The 24,698-nt window shown below is 43.6% G+C and overlaps 1 protein-coding gene across 8 annotated transcripts in view; it reads left to right on the top strand.

The window, feature by feature from the left end:
- Positions 1-1,316: 1,316 nt before the first annotated feature.
- The window catches only part of LOC147029520 (uncharacterized), a 114,195-nt gene continuing 90,813 nt past the window's right edge, over positions 1,317-24,698 (top strand). For 3 of the 8 annotated variants that reach the window (XM_085872611.1, XM_085872609.1, XM_085872603.1), the window contains exons 1-4: positions 2,101-2,400; positions 14,464-14,673; positions 21,058-21,171; positions 21,882-21,981. In XM_085872611.1, the coding sequence (XP_085728737.1) occupies positions 14,496-14,673; positions 21,058-21,171; positions 21,882-21,981 (392 nt within the window). In that variant the 5' untranslated portion in view covers positions 2,101-2,400; positions 14,464-14,495. The other 5 variants (XM_085872604.1, XM_085872607.1, XM_085872608.1 and 2 more) reach the window with 5 other exon arrangements.

The following is a 24,698-nucleotide window of genomic DNA, read 5'->3' as shown; positions in this document are numbered from 1 at the left end:
ATCTCACAGTTTCTGGTTTAGAGGAAAGTGCCAGCTCTGCTCTGAAGCAACCCCCATGTTCGCCAGACTTTGCCCCTTGTGATTTTTTCCTATTCCCCAAGCTCAAGGGGACCCGATTTCCTGATGTGGAGGCCATCAAAAGGGCCGTGACGACGAAGATCCAGAGGATTCCATAAGAAGCCTTCCGGGGGTACATCGAAGCGTGGAAGAAGAGGATGGACAAGTGTGTGAGACTGGAGGGAACCTATTTTGAAGGGGACAAGCTGTGATTTCAATATATTTTTTGGAAGAAAATTATGTGGTCAGTCCCGTTACTTTTTAGACGGACCTCATACACTTTGACATGGCATGCGTTTAATACATGGGAATTCTTCTGGGTTATTTGTAGTTAATTAGCCTCATCAACTCAGGAGATCATGATGATAATTTTGGTGTGTCACATTCCACATGAGAATGCTCCAGTAGAACTCCACACAAACCATGACACCCACAACTCATTCATTTTTAGTCGTCTTAAATGGTCTACATGGTCTTGAGGATGTTTTGTGGCCTTAGGGATTTTTGGATCTTTTTGATCCTCAGATACTTTTGGGTCTTTTGGATCCATGGGGTATTTTGGTCCTTGGGGAGTTTTGGGTCATCTGGGTCCTCGTCTTTTGGGACCTACACGGTCTTGAGGGGCTTGGGGTGTTAAAGGGTCTTCAAAGGTCAAAGGGGGTCTCGTTAGACTAAAGGGTAAAAAGTAGACGAAAGGGTTTTCGTAGAAATACCAAAACAGTGGCTTCACTGCTTAAACAAACTCGAATGAGCTAAGATCCTCGTCCTCTTAATGATGACGTCATAAAAACGAATATGACGTCATTGTGATGTATCAGGTTTGCGATAAATTATTTGTGCTAATGCCCGGCTTGATTCCTGCAAACAAATTTCAAACAGCTTGCCTAGTTTCGGAGATAATGGTGTAGGCGATTTCCATGAGCGGAGATATTTTGACGTCATAACTTTTTTTTCTTGGAGGAATTTTCAAAATCGGAGATGGTTTTTTAGTATTTTTCGGTCGGGTATTTTTACATACATATGCCAAGTTTCAGGAAGTTTCAATGAAAACTGTAGGCTGTGAAAAAAAGTCCACAAGAAGAAGATGAAGAACAACAACATGAGTAAGACTTAGAGATCCTCCACGAGGATCTAAAAATGGCAGAAGTGAAAAATTGACGATACACCCTGAATCTTGAACTTGTTCTCAAACTTATCATAACACAGCCATGTGCCAAGTTTCAATTGAATATGTTGGAGGGTTTGGGGGGGAAGTCTGAAAACCCACAGGTGGGACGAGGGACGGAGAACAAACCAACAGCCTCCTTTGTTGAAACCGGTCGGGGACGAATACATCTGAATATACAACAGAACAGATTCTGCAATTCAATGGATTGCTTTGTGTGAAGGTAAATGTGGGGCTTCAGTTTTTTTTACACAGAGTCGAGGCTCATGGAAGAGCTGTGAACTTTTCTGGAGCATTACTTGGTTCCTCCTCAGAACACGAGTTGTTCAGAAAGGCACACGAGATATTTTGAATGTGCCTGATTTTTCTGTCGTTTGGCATTTGAACACGCGATGTAATGTTCCTCAAGATGTTGGTAATAATGGTGCAGGCTTTGCTAGGCCTCATGTCCTGCTGCGTCGAAGTTCCTTGTGTTCATGAGAACTCGTATTATCATAAACTACAAAGGATGTTCTGGCCATGTGGGATAAAATTGTAGAGGTCAAGTTCTCGTCGGTACAGTAAGTATTTTTTGCAGTATCAGGGTGTACAGTGGGCAGTGAACTGTCGATGAGACTGGAAAGATTACGTGTGGTGCGAATTTGTCGCCACCAAACGCCATCTTGGGAGGCCCACTGAGCGGGTCGTGAGAGGAAAACAAGAAAAAAAAATTCAGTCGATTTTGTGTACGTAATAAATAGACGGTCGGTGGCACCGAACCACAGAAAACACGTTCCGTTGCCATGGTAATTTTTAGCGGGTGGATCCTCAGTCGCCCCAGGGAACTTTCATGAAGATACGATTACAGATCTCTTCGTACATTTATTTCCGTGAGCTTGATCATTTTTCGACCTCCTTCCCCTCTTTATGATCTTCGATTTACGTTGTTAATATTTCTCACAGATGTGTCACAGATGTTGACGTGTTGACGTGTTGTGACGTCATTCGCAACGGTCTTCGCGGAGTGCAAGGTTCATGTGGACACATTGCCGCGTGCTGTGTGAATGAGACGGTGCATCGACGAGGCTGGTGCGGATCAAGAAACACGAGATAAACGAGAGGTGCGATCGAGAAGCGGAAACTTGGTCGACACGTCCACCTGGGTGTTCGACCCATCCGACGCCATTACACATTTTCAGGCAGGAACACTGAGAAGCGTTTGGGGGTCACGAGGGGTAACGACCCTGGGACCCCGGACATAATCGACGGCCGTAATTATTCCTTCAATCTCTTGTTTTATCCCCTGATTGTTTGTGACGATCATGAGATGTGGAGAGTGCAGCTTGATTGTGTGTCTCCCTCCATGCCACTCAGGGAGATTCTCCGGCACGCCATGGCCATGGACGGTCACACCGTCCCTCGTAAAATAAACTCGATGATAATCGTGGTAATGACGTGATGACGTAATGACGTAATGACGTAATGACGTAATGACGTAATGACGTAATGACGTAAATGAGAACAGAAGTGTTCCTCTCGCCCCATCCAGATGAAATGAGTTCGGTAACGAATCCGCATTTAGGAATCAGGTTTTATTTTAAACACGGCACGTGTTTCTGATCTTGCGAATGGGAGCTTGGCTGCTGGGGGTAGCTATCATTTCTTGGAAGCGCGACTGTGTCGCTGATACTGTGCCCACTACCGGATTTAGGGGTGGCCAGGTGGGGCCATGGGCCCGGGGCCCCCCACAATTTCGATGACATTTTGAAAATCCCTTGAAAATGTGCTTCTAAAGTTTTATTGTCAGTGAATGAAGATTGTAAAGTCTTTGTAAGGATATCTTTTCAATATTGTCCGTCATCGTGAGGGTCCTTTTCAAGCTTTGGCTTTTTCAAGCCGTTTCTTCCACGGCCCACAGAATGGATCCAACGTGGTCAAAAATTCCCGGGGCAAGCCTCGGGCATTGGGGACCCGCATTTGGATCTTTTTTGGATCGATCATCGATGCTTCTGATGGTTGAGCGTGACCAACTAACTACGGCACTGCCCGCCAGAGCCCAGCAAGCACAGACGGAATACAGAGGTCCGGTCAGAGGAGGGGTGAAAAGGTGAAAGTCGACGTGGTGAAACTAGGCCAGGCCAGCACAGCACATGGCCGGCAGGGGTAGTATTGTACACACTGAAACTGCAGCTGGTAGGGAACGCCGTCAGTACCCTGCTTACTGGCACAGCACAGTCACACGGTGTGACTTTCTATGTTCCAGGTGTGTGAAACATACTTGTTCGTGATTCTGGTACGTTCCACGTGCATTCTGACGATATCTCGGTTACTCGGTACCTACCAGCTGCAGAAACCACAATGAGCAGCTTCAGTGACGACAGGCACAAATCCAGGGTTCCATCGAAATATGACAGTGGTGCTTAAAAGCGGAAACGTTCCAAGGAAAAAGATGAAAGACACAAGGCCGTCGTCGACAAGATCCAGAAAATCTCAGAGTTTTTCACTCCTGCACAAACAGGCGATTCGTCCATGACAGAGGCTGGAACACCAACAGAGACAGAACAAGCGGATTTGGCAACGCAACCCCCGCGTCAAGATTCGCCCAACATCTCGGAAGGTTCCACCGATGAAGAACATGCATCAGATGAAGAAGCGCGAGATATATTGACTGATCGTGGACCTGGCTTTGCCAATTGCATTGGATGTTGGCCTCCTGAGCGACCGTCGTCAGAGATGATCGACTACTGGGCATCACGAGATTTGGAGCCCCTGCAGAATTCGACTGGTCCCTTTGATTCATCCATACAGTTCGTTGAAGGTAGGAAACGCTGCTGCTCCAAGAATCTTTTTTACCGTAGACTACAAAACGGAGAGTCCGTGAAAAGGTCCTGGCTTTGCTTCTCCACAACAACCGGAAAACTGTACTGCATCGCTTGCAAGCTCTTTGGAGGCGCTACTGCCCTGGGCAGGGAAGGATTCAATGACTGGAAGCATGCCAGTCGTTCTATCGAGGTGCATGAGCGTTCGCATGTACATTGTGCGAACATCATCCGCTTGTCAGACAGAGCAACATCCGCAGGTCATGTGGACACAAGTCATCAAACAGGTGAGTGAGATTGCGTCCTATTGGAGGGAGGTGCTGAAACGAAATGTGAGCGTGATATCGTTTCTCGCTGAGCGTGGTCTGGCGTTCCGTGGATCGGATGAAATTGTTGGGTCACGGACGAATGGTAACTACCTTGGTTTAATGGAATTACTTGCGGAATACGATCCATTTTTGGTGCAGCACATTCAGAAATATGCCAACCAAGGTAGTGGCCACACCAACTACTTATCATCTATGACATGTGAAGTGTTAGTCTCCATCATCGGAAAATCGGTTCTGGGTAACATCGTCGCTCATGTGAAAGAGGCAAAATACTTCTCTGTGTCAGTCGATTCTACTCCTGACATAAGCCACATCGACCAGCTCACAGTTATTCTACGATACATCGAGAACGAAACTCCAGTGCAGCGTTTCATGACCTTTCTGAGCAACACAGGACACACTGGACTCCAGCAAGCGACGGCATTGCTGGATTTTTTGAAAGCCACCGCATTGGACATCGCTAACTGCCAAGGACAATCTTACGATAACGCATCTAAATGAGTGGCCGATACAATGGGATGCAGGGAATGATCAAACAGGAGAACCCTCGCAATATTTGTGCCATGCGTGACGCACTCACTGAACTTAGTCGGTCAGTCGGCCGTGGGATGCTGTAGACCTGCAGCAGCATTCCTTGAATTCATGGAACAAGTGTATGTATTTTTTACAGCTTCCACGTCGCGCTACGTCAGATTATTTAACGCCCTGAAAGCCAAAGGTCTGCAATACCAAAGCGCCTCAGCAACACTCGCTGGTCGGCTCATTCTGACGCAACCCGAGCTCTTGTAGATGGTTACAGCGAAATCACGGATGTCCTCGATGAAATCGCAAACGATGAACAACTGAATAGTGAAACAAGAAACACCGCTGAGACACTTCACCAAACGATGTGCACGCTCGAGATAGGGTTCTATGCTGGTTTCTGGTCTACTGTCCTTGGTAGATTTGATCGTACGAGTAAAACCCTTCAGTCACAAGCTCCCGATCTCAACACAGCCGTGACGCTCCTCAAGTCACTGGCGAGCTTCGTGCAGTCATTACGCGATCAATTTGATACATTCGTTGTTGACGGAGTGGAGCGCTCAGGTACGGAGGAATTCACTCGCAGATCGCATAGACGAAAGCGTAATGTCCGCCTCGGTCCCTTGGACTACGGACACACTCCAGAAGTAGAACTAGACACCATGGAGTCCTTTCGCATCAGTGGATACATTGCAGTGATCGACGTACTGCTGTCGCAGTTGGAAAAGCGTACAAACGCTTACAGCGAGATGAGCGACAGATTTGGATTCCTGCATGCTCTTGTTCAACTTGAAGTGGAGCAGATTCGAGAGTCATGCTCGAAGCTCGTCGAGCTGTATCGGGAAGATCTATCACCTGACCTCACAGAAGAAATGATTCAGTTCCAAGTCATGATGAAGGAGTCAGAGCCAGACTCGGGCCGTACTGAACTCGAGATGTACAGTTTTCTCATCGAGCGAAAACTCACCGATACTTTCCCAAACGTGGAAGTGCTGCTTCGGATTTACCTCTCACTGATGATGTCGAACTGTTCTGGGGAGCGCTCATTTTTGAAACTCAAGCTTATCAAGAACCATCTTCGCTCCATGATGGGGCAGCAGAGACTGGTCAATCTGACCATCATTTCAACCGAATCTGATGTGCTCAATTCCATGCAGGTTGACAGTATCACATCCAAGTTCGCTGCCGCGAAGTCGCGCAGGAAGCTTGTCCATTGGTTAAGGCACCGTGTGTATGTTCATTGATGTGGATGACACTGCCGTATATTTGCGGTCGCTGGAAGTCGGCTATTAATCACCATTTCGGATTTCTCTTGCCCAGAGGGTTTTTAAAGGTTAGAAGATTTTTAGTCGAAGTTCGTAGTATGATTAATGACCGCGTCGTTTGTTATTTTCTTATATTAGTCCATCTCTATTCTTACTCTTGCAGCAACAGCATTTTTGTGATTTGATTTTAGAAATAGCTCAGAGATAAGTCACCAGCCATATCAATAACAATCCGTCCATCTTGTCATATTGTCAGATTCAATTGTAATTTGTGAACATGTATGCCAAATCATTCCTGATCAGGATCTGCCAAATCTAAAGATATAAGTTGTTGTTGATGAAAAAGCAGTTATAATTTAAGTTGTTGATTAATCTCCAAATTTGGGGGCCCCCCACAATCATTGTGCCCACGGCCCCCACATGGTAAATCCGGCCTTGGCTGTGCCCCTCTACCAGTACACAATGGTACTCATTTCGCCGACCTCGGAAGGATGACGGGCTGAGTCGACCACACTTGGTGTTAATTCAGTGGCCATTTGTGAAGACTCTGTTCTCCGGCCCGGCATGAAGAGAGTCAGTCGAGGAGGATTCACCAAAATGCAGTTTATTGAAGGACCACACGCATGCGGAGGTTATGTGGCAGCTCAACCAGCACAGTGGAGAGTGACCAAACCACACTGAGTTTTACATGCAAAACTCTCCCTTATATATATTCTATCTCTAATTCCAATCTATCTCTGGTTATACTCTAACCCTGGTTGGTGTGACAAGAGCTCTGTGTGAATACCCAAATATGTGCTGCAGAGTTTTTCCTTCCTCCCACAAGGGAGGGTGGAACAGTCAAGCCACTTATCTTAGGGCCCAGGAATTTCTCTTAGGCAATTATCTGGGCTTGTTATCACTGTAAAAGCAAAAACCCTTGTAGTTTCCCAAGCGTGGGCTGTGTTAGGTCACCAGAATGAGCTAACTGGTGGAAACTGTGTGACTGAAGGCTATGAAGATGTTTAAATGCATTTCAAACTAAAACAACAGTGTCACAGAGTGGAATGCTTGGGAAAGCCAAGGTTTAAGGACTAGCATTACCAGTAAAGAACATGTGGTAGGCTAGACCATGCAATAAATTTATAAAGAGTTTTTAAAATACATTTTGAAGGATACAAGAAAAATTGGTTCGAATCCCTCCATCTAGCTAATATATATATATATTGACTATGGCTCAAATGTGGCCATTTAATCACACTCCTCACAGCCAACAGAGCACGAACTCAGGACCCCAGGACCCCAGGATCCCAAGCCAGCCACCCCAACCACGAAGCCAACACCAGGCTTTGGGGCAGAGTGGAATGCGTTGTTAGCTCAGAACGAAAGAAAGACATCACGGTGTTTAAGAATCACGACATGCCTTTAAAACCACCTCAACAACATCAAGATCTGACTCCAACACTTCCTGATGGGGTCTGGCAAGGAAAGACAATGTGCTTGAGTGGCAGATAGTTCATGCTGCCCCGAGTGAGTTTCAGACCTCACCACTCACCACCAATGCTGTGCCAATGACTAATATATATATGTATACACACCACACCACACCACACCACACCACACCACACCCCTATTTCTGACTGACTGACTCATTGACTGATATGAAAGATCGGTACTTTCCGAGTGACGAAGAAAGTTGAAATTTTGTGCGCCGATGAACATGAAAGCCGGTACAACGGGAAAAAAATCACGGAATCGTCGCACAGCATCCGTAAATGAAATCTTAACAAATTAAAATAATAAATGAAAAATCAAATGCAGGTGAACAACCCGAGACAATGGGGAAGCATGGTTTGTATGCTTACAGAAGGTGTAAGCATACCGCGCGAGGAAATATATTCATGGCCAAAAATATTGGCACCCTGACACTTTTTCAAATCATGAACAATTTCTTCCAGAAAATTGTTGAAATTACAAAATCTTTTGGTGTCCACAAATGTATTTGTTTGGATTGCAGTGGAACAAAACAAGAAAAGCTGAAAAAATTACTAAATCTTTGCTTATTCCACAAAGAAATCCTAAAATAGCCCAGACAATATTATTGGCACCCTTCAAAAGTTGTCAGAAATAATCAGATTTCAAACAGGTGATTCTCCTTTGCTTTGGAATTGAACTCATCTGTGGTGAGATGTAGGTGCCTGCAATATAACAATTACTCATTCAACCAGTTTGAAGAGAGAAAAGGAGTCATTCTGTTGTTTTATGTCACTTTGTGGACCGTAATGAGCATAGAGAAAAGAAATAACACCAGAGAATTGTGTGAGGAGGTCAGACACAAGATTGTAACCAAGTGTAGATAATATCAAGGCTACAAGTCCATCTCCAGAGACCTTGATGTTCCTGTGTCCATCATACATAATGTTATCAGGAAGTTTAAGGCCCATGGCACAGTAGCCAGCCTCCCTGGACGTGGCCGCAAGAGAAAACCTGATCAAAGATTGCAGCAAAGGATTGTTCGCATGGTGGAGAAAGCACCTCGATCAACTGTCATACAGATTCAAGCTGACCTTCAGACACAAGTTACGGCAGTTTTGACTTGCACCATCTGTCGCCAGCTCAATGAAACGGGGCTCTTTGGTTGGACACCAAGGAGGACCCCACTGCTGAGTGAGACATAAGAAAGCCCGAATTGAGTTGCCAAAACACACCTGAACAAGCCAAAATCCTTCTGGGAGAGCATCCTGTGGACAGATAAGACCAAATTACAGCTTTTTGGTGAAGCAGATCATCTCCATGTTTACAGAAGACAAAATGAAGCCTTCAAAGAAATGAACACCTTCCCTTCAGTCAAACATATAGGAGGTTCAATGATGTTTTAGGGTTGCCGTGCTGCCTCTGGTACTGGGTGCCTTGAATGTGTGCATGGCATCATGAAATCAGGAGATGACCAAGGCATTTTGGAGCGCAATGTTAAACCCAGTGCCAGAAATCTGGGTCTCCCTCAAAGGTCATGGGTCTTGCAGCAGGACAATGACCCCAAACACACTTCAAAAAGCTCCCAGGAATGGTTCAAGACAAAACAATGGACTGTTCTAGCAATGAGTCCAGATCCAAATCCCATTGAACACCTGTGGGGATATCTGAAAACAGCAGTTTGGAGAAGGCACCCTTCAAATCTGGGAGAACTGGAGCAGTTTGCACAAGAAGAGTGGGCCAAACTGCCAGTGGAGTGGTGCAGGAAGCTCATTCATGGCGATAGGAAGCTCTTGACTTGAGTTATTTTATCCAAAGGCTGTGTTACCAAATATTAAGTTGAGTGTGTCAATAATTTTGTCAAGGCCATTTCTTTTTATTGGCTGCTCTTAGAGCACCCTTATTCTGGACATTTCCATCTGTCTGTTTGTCCGCGAAACTTTGGTCAAGCCTAAAGGCTAAACCACTCAATCGATTCCAATGAAATTTGGTAGGTAGGACCAATATTTCTGGGAATCGTGTGCTTTCGAATATGGGACCCCGGGCCCTAGCAACGGCCCTTTAAAGTGGTAAAAAAATGAAAAAAAAAATCGAAAAATCGAAGCTTAGAGTTCTGTGCGCAATCTGTCTAGCTCCCTTCATGCCAATTTGCAGCCCTAACAAAAAATATTTGTAGGAGGAGATAGGTTTTGGGCGAGTACATGGCGAACATTTCAGAAACGGTTAATTGTGAATATCTCAAAGAGAAAGAATCTGATTTTAATGAAACTTGGGTGAAATGTGTACAATGTGGCTAGCATGTACACAAAAATGAATGGTTGCTATGCAGACCTCCATTGCTTAGCAACAGCTAAAGTACTTTATCGTACATCGTACACTTATTGTGGACTGTACAAAAAAAAAAATCAATACCTCCGAAACTGGACCTCCGGGGGACCTGGTTTTTTTGTGCCCAAGGAGAATGTCTCACAGCATCATATAAAAAAATAAAATCTTTAGCGAATAGATAAATCGAATTACCAGGGCTGCCATTTGTTAGAGTCTCTTTGGAAACATGCCTGAAATTTCACAATGCGGGTTTCTGGGAACAAACTAAGAGGGCTGTGATAATCATATTTATTGTGCTAAATTGATTGATAGCATGTACATGAATATTGGCTAGTCGCGTCGGCCAGCTTTCCATCTAGAGCGAGCAGCCATGTCGCCGACCGGCTTGTTTTCTGGTTTAAAAGGATATATTAACTTCTGAATCAAAAACAAAGGTTTTGTAATATTTAGAGTGACAAAAAGAATTGTGGAGACAAAATACTTCTGTCAATTCAAAATTCTTTTTGGAGAAAATTGTGAGTAATTTGAAAAAAGTGCAAAGGTGCCAATATTTTTGACCACGACTGTAAGTATTTGTATATATCTATCTATGTATGTATTTGTATATATCTATCTATGTATGTATCTATCTATGTATGTATTTGTATATATCTATCTGTGTATGTATTTGTATATATATATATATATATATATATATATATATATATATATATATATATATATATATATATATATATATATATATGTATTTGTATATATATATACATATACATATATATATATATATCTATATATATATATATATATATATATATATATATATATATATATATCTATCAATATATATCTATCAATATATATATATATATATATATATATATATATATATATATATATATATATATATATATATATATATATATATATATATATATATATATATATATATATATACACGGATCCTGGTGTTGGCGCAGTGGTTAGGGCAGTGGCTTGGGATCCAAAAGGTCCTGAGTTCAAGCCCCGCTTGGCCACTGAATTAATACACCAGGGGGTTGACTCAGCCTGTCATCCTTCCGAGGTTGGCAAAGTGAGTACCAGTATACTGGGCCGGTGTATACCCCGGTTAAAATAGGTGTACCATATCCCTGTGTCGTAAGAAGCGACCAGGGTTGCGTCAGGAAGGGCATCTGGCGTAAAACATGTGCCAAATCACTATGCGGATCATACGGATGATCCGCTGTGGCAACCCCTAACGGGAGCAGCCGAAAGAAGAAGAAGAAGAAGAAGAAGAAGAAGATATATACGTATATATTGTATATCCTTCTTTTTCTTCTTCTTCTTCTATATATATATATATATATATATATATATATATATATATATATATATATATATATATATATATATATATATATATATATATATATATATATATATATATACACATCTAATATATAAAGCTCTTTCCAACCACTGACTGGCCGTGACTGATTCACTGACTGATCTTAAAGATCGGTATTTGTGCAATGTCTGTCACGTGTCATCACTGAACTATTCCCTCAAACTTTTGTGAAATTGTGCCAAACTTCTGGGCTGCACCTCGCTCTCCCATCTCTATGTCAAGTGGGTGTTTCTTTGAAACTTTTTTTTCAAATTAAATCTTCAAAAATGTATTTTCACGAATATTACAATTAAATTTGCGAAATTAATGTTTGAATTCTGCTTGGTGTAAATCATGACATCACGGTAACTCACGTTCTTATCCTCAGTGAAAACAAGCCTGTCTCTATCGCGACGTGTGGTGAGGTGTTTTGAGTTGCACAGTGGGAGTTCTTTTGAATGAGGTGGAGGTGAGGTGTTCTTCATAATATGACGGTTATGTGGCGGTGAGGTGTTTTTTCACAAAAAATCGTGCAAATAAATTTCCAAAGCATCACTTGCTTTTTCGTATCCTTTTCTCACCTGTGTTGCAAGTAGAGCGACCCGCTTTGTGATGCTTTAAACTTTAAAGGGCGGTGTATAGTCATCAATATGAGAAACAGGACTGAATAAGACTCACATTATTAAAATGAAGAAGAAGATGAAGGAGGTGGAGATGTTCTGCCTGGTTTTACAGAGAACACGGTGGTTAAAAATAAAACGTTGCTGTTGAGGGGCATATTATCATCCTGATAATGCCTTGGTATGCTACCTGTCTTCCCCCTATGCTTCCTTCCCTTGCCCTAATGCTGGCCTCCTTCCCCTTATGCTGCCTTCCCTCCCCTCCCCTCATGCTTCCTTCCCTTGCCCTCACGTTGCCTTCCATTCCTCTTATGCTACCTTCCCCTCCCCTGACACTGCTTACCCTCCCCTGGCACTACTTACCCTCCACTCACACTGCCTTCCCCTCCTCCCATGCTACCTTCCCATTCCCTCCCCTCATGCTGCCTTCCCTTCCATTCACACTGTGTTCCCCACCTCTCACGCTGCCTCAATTTTCCCTCACGCTACCCCCCCCGCCCCACCCCATCCCATGCTGCCTTCCCCTTCCTTCACACTGTCTTCCCCTCTCCTCTCCTTTCACTGCTTTCCCTTCCTTCCACACCCGCTGCCCCCCCATTCCCTCCACTCTCGCTGCATTCCTTTCCCCTGACCTAATACTGCATTCCCTTCCCCACACCTATTACTGCATTCCCTTCCCCTCACCTATTGCTGCATTCTCTTCCCTTCCCTTCCTCTCCCCTCACCCTCACGCTCTCCTACTCTCAATTCCCTCCTCTTTCCACCTCCATGGACATCTCCTGGTGGTCTCCGCATGCTGTATTAATGTGATGCTTTGACGTACCCCATTTCGTTCAATCGTGTATTATCCACCCCCCTCTCTCCACAACTCCCACTGCCAAACACAAATGGAGAACCGCTCCACTCATGCTTACACTTACCTCCTCCCAAACCCCCCTCCCACTCCCCACTCCCCCTCTTCTCCTCACTCCCACCCCCCCACCCCACCTTCCACCCGGAGAGTATAGTGACGTTTGGTGAGGCATTTGTCTCCCCGCTCCCCCTTCCTCACTCTCCCCCTCTTCCTCACCCCTCATAGCCCCCTTCACCCATCCTCCCTCCTTGCTCCCCCATAACTCCTCTCTCCCTCCTCCCTCTCCCCACTCCCCCCACCTGGAGCATATAGTGACGTCTGGTGAGGAATTTGTCTCCCCACTCCCCCTACCTCGCTCTCCCCCTTCCTGAATCCTCATAGCCCCCCCACCTATCCTCCCTCCTTGCTCCCCCCTAACTCCTCTCTCCCTCCTACCTCTCCTCACTCCCCCTCCTTGCTTGCTCATCTGTGTATCGATATATATATATATATATATATATATATATATATATATATATATATATATATATATATATATATATATATATATATAAAAATTTATGTTTATATATGCATAAATATATTCATGTTTATATCCCCTCCGGAGGGAGGGTAAGGGGTGGGTATGGATTCCAGAGGGAGGGAATGGTTCGTAAGTCATGTCTGTCTTATCAGTTTATGATCGAGGAACAACTTGTTTAAATTGAATGTTGTATTTTGAACATGAATCTGAACATGAATAGGACGACAAGTCTGCCATTTTACCGTACTTTGGCTCTGAATTCGTCCCAAATACATGTGCGCAGAGAGGAGTAAGATAATATTTTTACTCTGTCTGCCTGCCTGACACTCAAACAAAATTGAAAATCATTCCAAACAGGAAACACACTGATTTTAAGGACGTTATAAAGGACACAAACAACAGGCACAAATAACTAATCTAATGTGTTCGAAAAGGTGACGTTATAGACACTGGATGAAACGGTGGTAAAACCTGTAAATAATTTATTTATACGTTTTGAAACGTCTTGAAACCTTTATTGAAATTGAATTATATACTTGAACACTGGAGAACATAAATTGCCTTCACAATACTTCCAAGAACCATGATACAGTAGATATTGATACATAGCATGAGAAGTTGTGGCATGTGAGAGGGTATCAATAAAGCCTCCATCTCCTAAACTGTGACTTAACATCATCCTATAGTTATAAGGTGATGTATAAGACTGCTTCAGTCATGCTTAACTTCCGACTTTTAAAACGATGTTTAAAATCATTCTGTTATGAAAATTGAAGTGCACACTTGAATAATGTGTGGGGTATCATGTTCTGTGAACTCCTGTTAATGCATAAAATGGTTTCCCTGAAAAGGCCGTGACGGCAGAAAGAGTAGATAGGTTTAAATTGGAATTTGATAGGTATCGATATGCATTGGGGTGCAGGGATATTGACAGCTTGTACGTGGATATGTGATGGTCTCTGATTTTGGTGTAGCCCAGGCATATTGGGCCAAATGAGTTCCTGCACCATCAGCACTGCACCATTTGGCATATTGTCCCAGTGTAATGTAATAGATCCAATGGAGTGAAGCATATGTTGTTGTTGCAATTGTTTGTCCATCACCACATTATCGTGGAAAGTGGAATTCTTATGTTGTTTGAACATGGTGTTTTCGTTTGACATGCAGATTAGCAGGATCTATTTGAAGTTCCACAGAAGATGGCTTTTCCTGCACATGAGATACAACTGAAGTGGAAGAAAGATGTCGGCCGTGGAGGTGGAATACCTCAGATGCTTGAGAAAGCACACAACAGCTACTTCAGTGCTGTTTTTCAATGTTTATGCCACACTCCACCTCTTACAGTTTTCTTCTTTGCTCGAGAACATTCCAAAGATTGTGAGTACCATCTCTATTCCCAGACTTGTGTTGATTGCTTTAACCCGTCTGCGGCAGCAATTCAAATAGACTGGGAGCCCGGGGCCCTGAGCTCAATTGAACGAGGTACTAATATCTGAGCACAGGGGCATGAATGGAGTATCAAAAAACATATAGAAAGTTATTTCTGCCGGGTACCACCCTCTGCATAAGGACCCTGGTGACCCTCCAAAGGGGTCCTTAAAATTGGCTAGATCAAACATTGGAAGTACCAGTTGGTATCACTTCCATATGATGCATATGACCAACCTTACAACAAAAACACATGTGACAGACATGCCTACTACTGCAAAAGGCCCCCCAGAAGCCCCAACAAGGGCCCCCAAAAAGGGGCTAGCTCAAACCTTGGAGGTACGAGATAAAACCAGTTTTAAAATCATATATACATCCCACAGACTGTAAAATGTCCATTACCAGACAAATTGTCTGCTGCATTGGCCCGAGCAGAACCGCCAAAAGTGAGCTCTAAAAAGGGCAAAACATTACAGTCGACCAAAAATACACAATTGGCATAATTTTGCACATTATGCCGGCACTCCTAACTCCCAATGTCTCCGAACTCGGAAATCTTTGGAAGTAATAACAGTTCTAATGTTCCCTTGACCTCTCCGAATATAACATCTCCGAACTCGGAAAAGAATGTTCGGAGAAGTTAGGAAACATTACAACTATTTATGTCTTCGTATATTTCCGAGTGTTTCAGTACAATATGATCCTGTAGTTTTTCCGAGTTTACTGGTTCATAGTGTGATACCAGTAGGCTTATTAGTATTTTGTAGTTCTTTTGTTAAATTGTTAAACATAAATGTTTCCTATGGTAATGGTGTGCCGGCATAATGTGCAAAATTATGCCAATTGTGTATTTTTGGTCTACTGTAATGTTCTGCCCTTTTTAGAGCTCACTTTTGGCGGTTCTGGTAGGGCCAATGCAGCAGACAATTTGTCTGGTTATGGACATTTTACACTCGGTGGGATGTATATATGATTTTAAAACTGGTTTTTATCTAGTACCTCCAATGTTTGAGCTGGCCCCTTTTTTGGGGGCCCTTGTTGGGGCTTCTGGGGGGTCTTTTGCAGTCGTAGGCATGTCTGTCACATATGGTTTTGTTGTAAGGTTGGTTAGATGCATCATATGGAAGTGATTCCAACTGGTACTTCCAATGTTTGATCAAGCCAATTTTAAGGACCCCTTTGGAGGGTAACCAGGGTCCTTACGCAGAGGGTGGTACCCGGCAGAAATAACTTTCTATGTGTCTTTTGATACTCCATTGATGCCCCTGTGCTCAGATATTAGTACCTCGTTCATTTGAGCTCAGGGCCCCGGGCTCCCGGTCTAAAAGGGGAGGAGAGGAGAGGGGGAGGGATACCCAGACCATTTCATGAAAGCAACCAACCTTTGCGTATTGCAGAGAACACAACCAGGCAATTTTTCTATCTAAAGAAACCTACGTCAGAATGTCAGAAAGTATATACGTCAGAAGAACAACACAGAACTGAAGAGTGTACACGGAACCGGAACGTCTTGACTTCTGTTGTTAATTTTTAAACTTGAAAGCATGGAATACACTTTGCTTTCCAAATGAAAAATTCCTTAAAATCAACCTTTACATTGGAAACACAATTTGGAAATTTTTATATTTAAAGAAAGCAACGTCAGAACGTCTGGATGCTTTACAAATTAAAACTTCACGAAACAAATAAAAAATTCCTTCCAAGCAAATGTTGTATTCCATAGTTAATCCACATATTCAATTTATCATGTACAAAGGTTTTTGAAGCATTGGTGAAATTGGAACTTCCGGTTTCCAGTTCTTGAGCTTCGGTGATGTTCTGCATGGTTTCTGCTGACTTTCTCAAAGATAAGTTTTCCCAGTCATTTTTAACCTCCGCCATCGAAGATCGGAGGTTACTGTTTTCACCCCTTTCTGTTTGTTTGTTTGTTTGTTTGTGAACAGTATTACGGAAAAACTCCTCGACGGATTTCGACAAAACTTGGTGGGGGGATTAGGTATGGTCCAAAGATCATGCCATTAGATTTTGGACATGGTCCAAAATCCAATATGGCCGCTATGGCGGCCATTTTAAAAAAATATTTGAATTTTTTTTTTTTGCATTTCTACATGTTATGAGTGATTTCCAACAAAAAACATGCCAAAATTATAATTGCGGCTGATTTTGGAACTTCAGGTGGATATACCCACGTAAAATCAATTTCTGTCTCAAGGAATCTAGTTATGACGAATTAATTGAGTATGTAAAAGTTAAAAGTAAAAGGGAAAGTTGCAAACTATAACTCTGTGAGCACTGTTGACGTCATATTGAATGAATGGGATATCAGGTTCACTTGAGTGACCTAGCAGTATTGGCGGCGGAGGTTTTGCACTCTACCGAGTGCTCCCCCTCTAGTTTATCGTGTTTTTAGTGTTAATTTGTTCTCTGTGTGTTTACTGTGTGTTTTTAATTTGGTTTTGTTTCAAAATTTGAACCAGTTTGTGAGTATTCATCGGACTTTTCACATCGGGTTCCTTGAGGCCAACCTTCCATTTTCTTTGCTTGTGTGTGCAATCGTGTTTATTGTGTTTTCTCTTTATTACGTTCAGTTTTTTTTATTTTCCACCACAATCCCTTTTCCACTCTTTCAATTGCTCCCAAATATATCCTCTGTTTAATGCCTTAAAATACATGTAATGTGTGTTGATATATATATATATATATATATATATATATATATATATATATATATATATATATATATATATATATATATATATATATACATATATATATATATATATATATATATATATATATATATATATATATATATATATATATATATATACACACACACACACACACACACACACACACACACACACACACACACACACACACACACACACACACACACACACACACACACACACACACATAGAGTGGGGAGAACAAGTATTTGATACACTGCCGATTTTGCAGGTTTTCCCACTTACAAAGCACATAGAGGTCTGTAATTTTATCATAGGTACACTTCAACTGTGAAAGACGGAATCGAAAACAAAAAAACCTGAAAATCACATTGTATGATTTTTAAATAATTAATTTGCATTTTATTGCATGAAATAAGTATTTGATCACCGACCAACCAGTAAGAATTCTGGCTCTCACAGACCTGTTAGTTTTGTCTTTAAGAAGCCCTCCCATTCTCCACTCATTACCTGTATTAACTGCACCTGTTTGAACTCGTTATCTGCATAAAAGACAGCTGTCCACACTCAATCAATCGGACTCCAACCTCTCCACAATTGGCAAGACCAGAGAGCTGTCTAAGGACATCAGGGACAAAATTGTAGACTTGCACAAGGCTGGGATGGGCTACAGGACAATAGGCAAGCAGCTTGGTGAGAAGGCAACAACTGTTGGTGCAATTATTAGAAAATGGAAGTTCAAGGTAACAGTCAATCTCCCTCGGTCTGGGGCTCCATGCAAGATCTCACCTCGTGGAGCCTCAATGATCATGAGAAAGGTGAGGGGTCAGCCCAGAACTACATGGCAGGACCTGGTCAATGACCTGAAGAGAGCTGGGACCACAGTATCAAAGAAAACCATAAGTAACACACTACGCCGTCATGGATTAAAATCCTGCAGTGCACGCAAGGTCCCTTTGCTCAAACCAGCGCATGTCCAGGCCCGTCTGAAGTTTGCCAATGACCATCTGGATGATCCAGAGGAGGAATGGGAGAAGATCTTGTGGTCTGATGAGACCAAAATAGAGCTTTTTGGTTTAAACTCCACTCGCCGTGTTTGGAGGATGAAGAAGGATGAGTACAACCCCAAGAACACCATCCCAACCGTGAAGCATGGAGGTGGAAACATCATTCTTTGGGGATGCTTTTCTGCAAAGGGGACAGGATGACTGCACCGTATTGAGGGGAGGATGGATGGGGCCATGTATCGCGAGATCTTGGCCAACAACCTCCTTCCCTCAACAAGAGCATTGAAGATGGGGCGTGGCTGGGTCTTCCAGCATGACAATGACCTGAAACACACAGCCAGGGCAACTAAGGAGTGGCTCCGTAAGAAGCATCTCAAGGTCCTGGAGTGGCCTAGCCAGTCACCAGACCTGAACCCAATTGAAAATCTTTGGAGGGAGCTGAAAGTCTGTGTTGCCCAGCGACAGCCCCGAAACCTGAAGGATCTGGAGAAGATCTGTATGGAGGAGTGGGCCAAAATCCCTGCTGCAGTCTGTGCAAACCTGGTTAAGAACTACAGGAAATGTCTGATCTCTGTAATTGCAAACAAAGGTTTCTGTACCAAATATTAAGTTCTGTTTTTCTGATGTATCAAATAATTATTTCATGCAATAAAATGCAAATTAATTATTTAAAAATCATGCAATGTGATTTTCAGGATTTTTGTTTTAGATTCCGTCTTTCACAGTTGAAGTGTACCTGTGATAAAAATTACAGACCTCTACGTGCTTTGTAAGTGGGAAAACCTGCAAAATCGGCAGTGTATCAAATACTTGTTCTCCCCACTGTATATATCTATATTCCCTTTTACCCTTCTTAACTTACACCTCTCGTAACCACGTGACTTAGTCCTCCTCCTCTTCCTCCTCCTCCTCTTCTTCCTCCTCCCTCTTTCCGATCTACCTTTCCAATCCCACCTTGATCGTGAAGGTATTCATTATACACATCACGATCTTTTCTTCAACCTCTTCCTCACTCAACCCCCCTCTTAACTAACATTAAAAAACGGTTTTCAAATGTTTCAATTTCCTCTTTCTTCCATGTCGTCCTCTCTCTTCTTTCATCAGAGTCTACTCGTCTTCTTCTTCAAAAGACTGAGTTAAATTCAACCTTTCATAGATCCCACGTCTTGAAAGTCCAACTGTTACAACGTTTCCTTTCTCCAGTCTTTTAACTCACCTTTATTGCATCCTTCTCATGCCTTTAATGTTATCGCTGAATTTAAAATAAAAAACCCATTTTGCAATGCATGTTCGTTTTCCATCAATCGTTCTTTTTTTGCAACCTCAGTGCTAATTCACCCCACCTCCTTAAATCGACCTCCTCCTCACTCCTCACCTGTTATACGCCCTCCTTATCCTCCCATCTTGCCCCTATTCCTGCCTCCTCTCTTTGCACCTCTCCACTGTCCTCTGCTTTAATAACAGCTCGTCCTCTGGTGTCTCAAACTGTGTGGTGTTCAAACATCTATGAGCTTTGTTCCAATATAACAGAAATCTCACTCTCTCAATCGGTACACTCCTCAACATCTCAAACATGCTGTTCCTTTCCTCTCATCACACCTCCCCCTCTTCCCACCCCATCAAATATTGTTCTTTCCCCTGCTCGATCCCATCTTCACCAAACCACAACCCAGTCTCGTCCTTCCTCTCCTCCCCTATGGCTGTGCCTGCTCTCATTGTCTCCCCTCTCTCTCAAAGCTTCCCTCTCACTCTAAAATCAGCCACCTCCTCACTCTTCAAAGCAAATTTCACTTTCTTCCCTCTCCAAGCCTCTCCTCACCTTTCTCAAAAGTTCTCCACACCTTTCTCCCTCAATTCTCCCCCCTCACCCTTCTCCCTCAAATCTCCCCCTTCACGCCTCCCCTTCAAATCTTGCTCCTCACTACCTCTTCTCAAAGTTGCCACCGCTCATCTCCTTCCCCCACCCCTTCTGTTTGAACTCATTCGTACACCTCCTCCAATCTTCTACTTCCCTCTGCTCCCTCTCTTATTACTCCCCACTGTGTCTCATCCCATCACCACCCAGCCCATTGCTGATGACTCCACCCTCTGCTATACCGTCATGCATCCCTCTGATCATCAGGCAGCAGCCTCTTCACTCTCTGCAGTCCTCGATAAAATCACAAGCTGGTCAAACAACTGGAACATGTCTTTTAATCCTGACAAATCTCACACTCATTATTTCTCTCCAAAAGGACCGTCTGGAACCTCCCCCACCCTCCCTCCCCCATATACTTTCTGAATAATCCTCTTGAAGAAGTCCTGTCATTCAAACTTTTGGGCCTCACTGTCTGCCATGAACTTTCCTGGGAAAGTCACGTTTCCAAGCTGGCTTCCTCCATCGTCCATCATCATTCCTGCCTCTCTTCTGCATTACTTGCATTTTCCTGATGGAACAAGGCCATCACAAACTTGATTATCGACATACAAATCGTTTCAGTGGTGGTGCAGAGGAAATTAGGGAGACATTTGTGATGTTTGGAAGTGAGGTAGAGGGGGGTTTCTGAGAGTTGTGAAATTTGAGTCAAAAGCTGACAATATACGTCGTGTTCAAATGATCCATTTTGTATCACATCTGGTTTCTCCTTTTTCAGGTGAAAAAAATCATCGTACCTGCTTGATGTGTTCCATGGAGAAGCTTGTTTGCGACTTGTTCGAATTTGGTCGCAGAGCCGTCTGTCCCAGGTTTATGATCAATAATATGTGCGGTAAGTTGAACTTTTTTCATTGTTGGCAAGGACATCCTGCTTTGTAAATTTGAATTTCATGAGGAAATTGAATTTGCTTGTGCTGCTTGTTGTTTGATTTTTTTTTTGATGGGTCGGGTGGTTGGGGGGTGGGTTTGATGGGTTGGAGGGGTTAGGGTGGGGGTTCCTGGGATTTTATTTCACAGGTGTGAAGCTTACAGGGAAATTGACTAATCATCCCCACCTGAATTTCCTCAAATTGCATATTTGGGTCGTGTTAATGTGGCAACTTTCTTACAAAATCTCAATATTGTCGCACCCAAATATTTTGGAAATTGTGGCTCAAAGGGTGGGGGTACAGCTTTGCCAATAAAGGTGCATCTTATTTTGGAAGCATTTTGCAGTATATGTAGTTTCAGCATATGTAGTTTCAGTATATGTAGTTTCTCATTCAAGTACAAACTTAACTTGAGTCAGTTTATTTTCTGAGATCTGACATCATTGGAAACATTCAACCCAACATTATGGGCCCATTCTGTTTTGATCCGATAAAATTTTGCCACATTTCTCTCCATCTTGCTCTCAAAACTTTTCTTGACATCCAACATTCTTCTCTCCCTCACATAAAATTCCACTTTTGTTGCAAGCCAACTCTTGACAGACAACATTATGATTGCTGGCTGCTAAATCTTTCTTTTCTTTCACTTTCTGTATGTTTTATTTTTATGCAGAAATCGAAAACGCTTTCAACTTATTTGAAGAACAAGATATCTACCTGGTACTGCTGTTCCTTTTGGAGGGACTTCACAATTCTTGCCTTCATGGACAAAAGTAAGGCCTTTGGGTATCTGTGTGTGTGTGGGGGAGGGGGCAGGGGGGTGGGGGTCTCTTTAAATATGTTTGATTGCTTGCTTTGTTGGATTGAATTGGATTGATTGAAATTGACAGTGGGGAAACAATTGGCCACAACCGGCAAGGAAATAACAAACAAGAAAAGAAGAGAGAGAGATGGGGGGGAAGAAGGAGGATGGGGGACACTGATATCAGCAACTAAGTGGGTTGGCTTAGGAAGGGTTAATCGGGATAATAAATGGCAGCAGGATCGGGGATGACATGAGGTTGTGGTGCAGTGTCTTCTTGTACCATTTTTATTGTAGGTTCGAGGGTCATGAAGGTGCTGCAACAAAAATCACCCACACATGCACACAGATACATGAGACAACACCAGATTTGACTTGAAAAAAAAACATGGCCGCTAAAAATTGGGGAAGTGATGTCACTTCGTAGAGCACAATGAGTACCAGTGATGTCATAAATATGTGGGATGAGGCTAAAGAAAGGCAATTTGCTGCATTTCAATTGAATTTGTATGTATTTCAATTGTCCCCGTTATATTTTTACCCTCGCTGAAGGAGAGGGTATTGCATTTCGATCCATTTATTTGTCTTTGTCACTATGTGAACATTTTTTTTGCCAAGTATGTTGGTCTGTTGCGTTTGTCTGTCTGTCTGTTTGTCACACGATTTTTGGCCACAGTTTTCAAGAAATCGTTCTGAAAGTTTTTTGTGTGTGTAGCTGACCGGCCAAGGACAACAAGGCTTAATTTTGGTGAAGATCTGAATCCAGATCCGGATCTGAGAATTTTAAAAGTGATTTTTCACCATTGAGAGATTGGGCTAAAAACGATATACTGTCCTGGGGCTGGGTCTCGGTGGCGAGCACGACCGCCAGTGGAAGCAGTAGAGTCGGCTCCACCGAACACCCGGAATTCAGATCGTTACCCTCTGATAAGTCCGAAAGGCACGGGTCCCTTACAGGACCGTGAATCGGCAATAATTCGATCGTATGGGATAGGGTTAATTGCCAAACTTTAATATACCTAAATACCCACGCGGCAAGCTACCGGGGATTTCACACCCTCGACGGAGCTCGAGCGGGACAAGCCGTTACCGTGCTCGAACCATGCATAACCCGAGCGGATGGTTACCAAGGCCCGTCGGTCCAAATGCACAATTTACTGTCTTCCAATTTCTCAATATGCACCGTGCTAAGCCAATAAAAGAAACACATAAACGAGCTGGGACATTCAACAATAGGGGTATTTATTTTACAATCGGCAAGGAGACACAGAGCAGAGTTATCACAAATAAAAGGCAGGCAATGTACAATGAGCAAAGAAAAAGCACTAACCCAAATCTACTTGCAGGACACCGACACACACACACACACACACACACACACACACACACACACACACACACACACACACACACACACACACACACACACACACACACACACACACACACACACACACGACCTCGTGGGTCTTTATTCGGCTTTCCAGCTGAGGAGGATAGTTCAGCTGGTAGTCAGAACGGCTGGCTACCTGGCCGCGAGCGTGCGGCTGGTCGATTGCACTTTCGGAGCTCGGGTCGTCGAAGGGCCTGTGAGCTCCTTTGGGAACCACGTGGAGGGACCCGAACCCACATGGTCAGCTTCGCGCCAAGCGCCGAGGAGAAGACCAGGGTCAAAGACCGGTGACCACCAAGGAGTGCCCAGCAGGCCAGAACACCAGGGAGCAGGTGGTCGACCAACAACACGACCACCACCTCAGGAACCACGTACTCCGGTACTTCGACCAACCCCAAGCACCACCAACACGAGCCCCGACACCAGCTCCGACACTTCTTTCTCGTCCCCCGATCGCGCCGACAATTTTCTCCTCCTCCGGAGGGGAGGAGCTGCCTCCTCGCGACTCGCTCCCCCTCACTGGACGGTTTTGGCGCGCAAATGCGCTCGTCTCCTCTGTCACTGGCCAAAACGGGCGTCAAGTCCGTTGATTGGTCTAGGAGGTGTGGTGACATCATGTGGACCGCCCCTCACACAGTGGAGGAGCCCAATTGGTCGAAGGACGGCAACCTCGCTCGCATCACCCGATTAGCTGGGGTGTCGTGGGAAAGTCGCCCTCTGTGCATGATTGGACAAAGGGTGGAGTCAGAGCTGAGGCGATGAAAATCTCCGCCCACGTATGTGGTCGAACGCACGTGGGCAATGGCGTCAGTGTGCGAAGTGAAGTGAAGGAGATTTGTTTTAAAAGAAACTCCGCAGCGCACACATGTAATTCCCGTTAGACACAGGTAGGGGACCCTAACTATAAACATACACTTACCGATATAACTGTTCAAAAAGAACCTGAATGTTGAGTGCTCATGGCTGCCAGATTCGTAACAATACAGCACAATACCTCAAAACGTTACGGATGGATTCACACGAAACATGGTGGACACGTTGGAATTGCCACGAGGAAGAATTAATTCAATTTTAGTGAAGATCCGAATCCAGATTTGGATGTGAGAATTATTCAAATTTTTACTGATTCTTCACCATTGAGAGGTGGGGCTAAAAATGATATTGCATGATATCTCAACAAGTGGTGGATGGATTTGGATGAAACTTGGTGGACAGGTTGAGTGTGTGACAAGGACTAATTGCTTCGGTTTTGCTGAAGATCTGAATCCGGATTCAAGACTTTTTCAAGTGATTCT

The sequence above is a fragment of the Eptatretus burgeri genome, chromosome 3 (genome assembly GCF_056783735.1).
Source record: "Eptatretus burgeri isolate ZD-2024b chromosome 3, Ebu_testis_v1, whole genome shotgun sequence".
In the NCBI taxonomy this organism is placed as follows: domain Eukaryota; kingdom Metazoa; phylum Chordata; class Myxini; order Myxiniformes; family Myxinidae; genus Eptatretus; species Eptatretus burgeri.
Note: the sequence above shows the minus strand (reverse complement) of the source record. Positions and strands in the feature narration are given on the sequence as shown.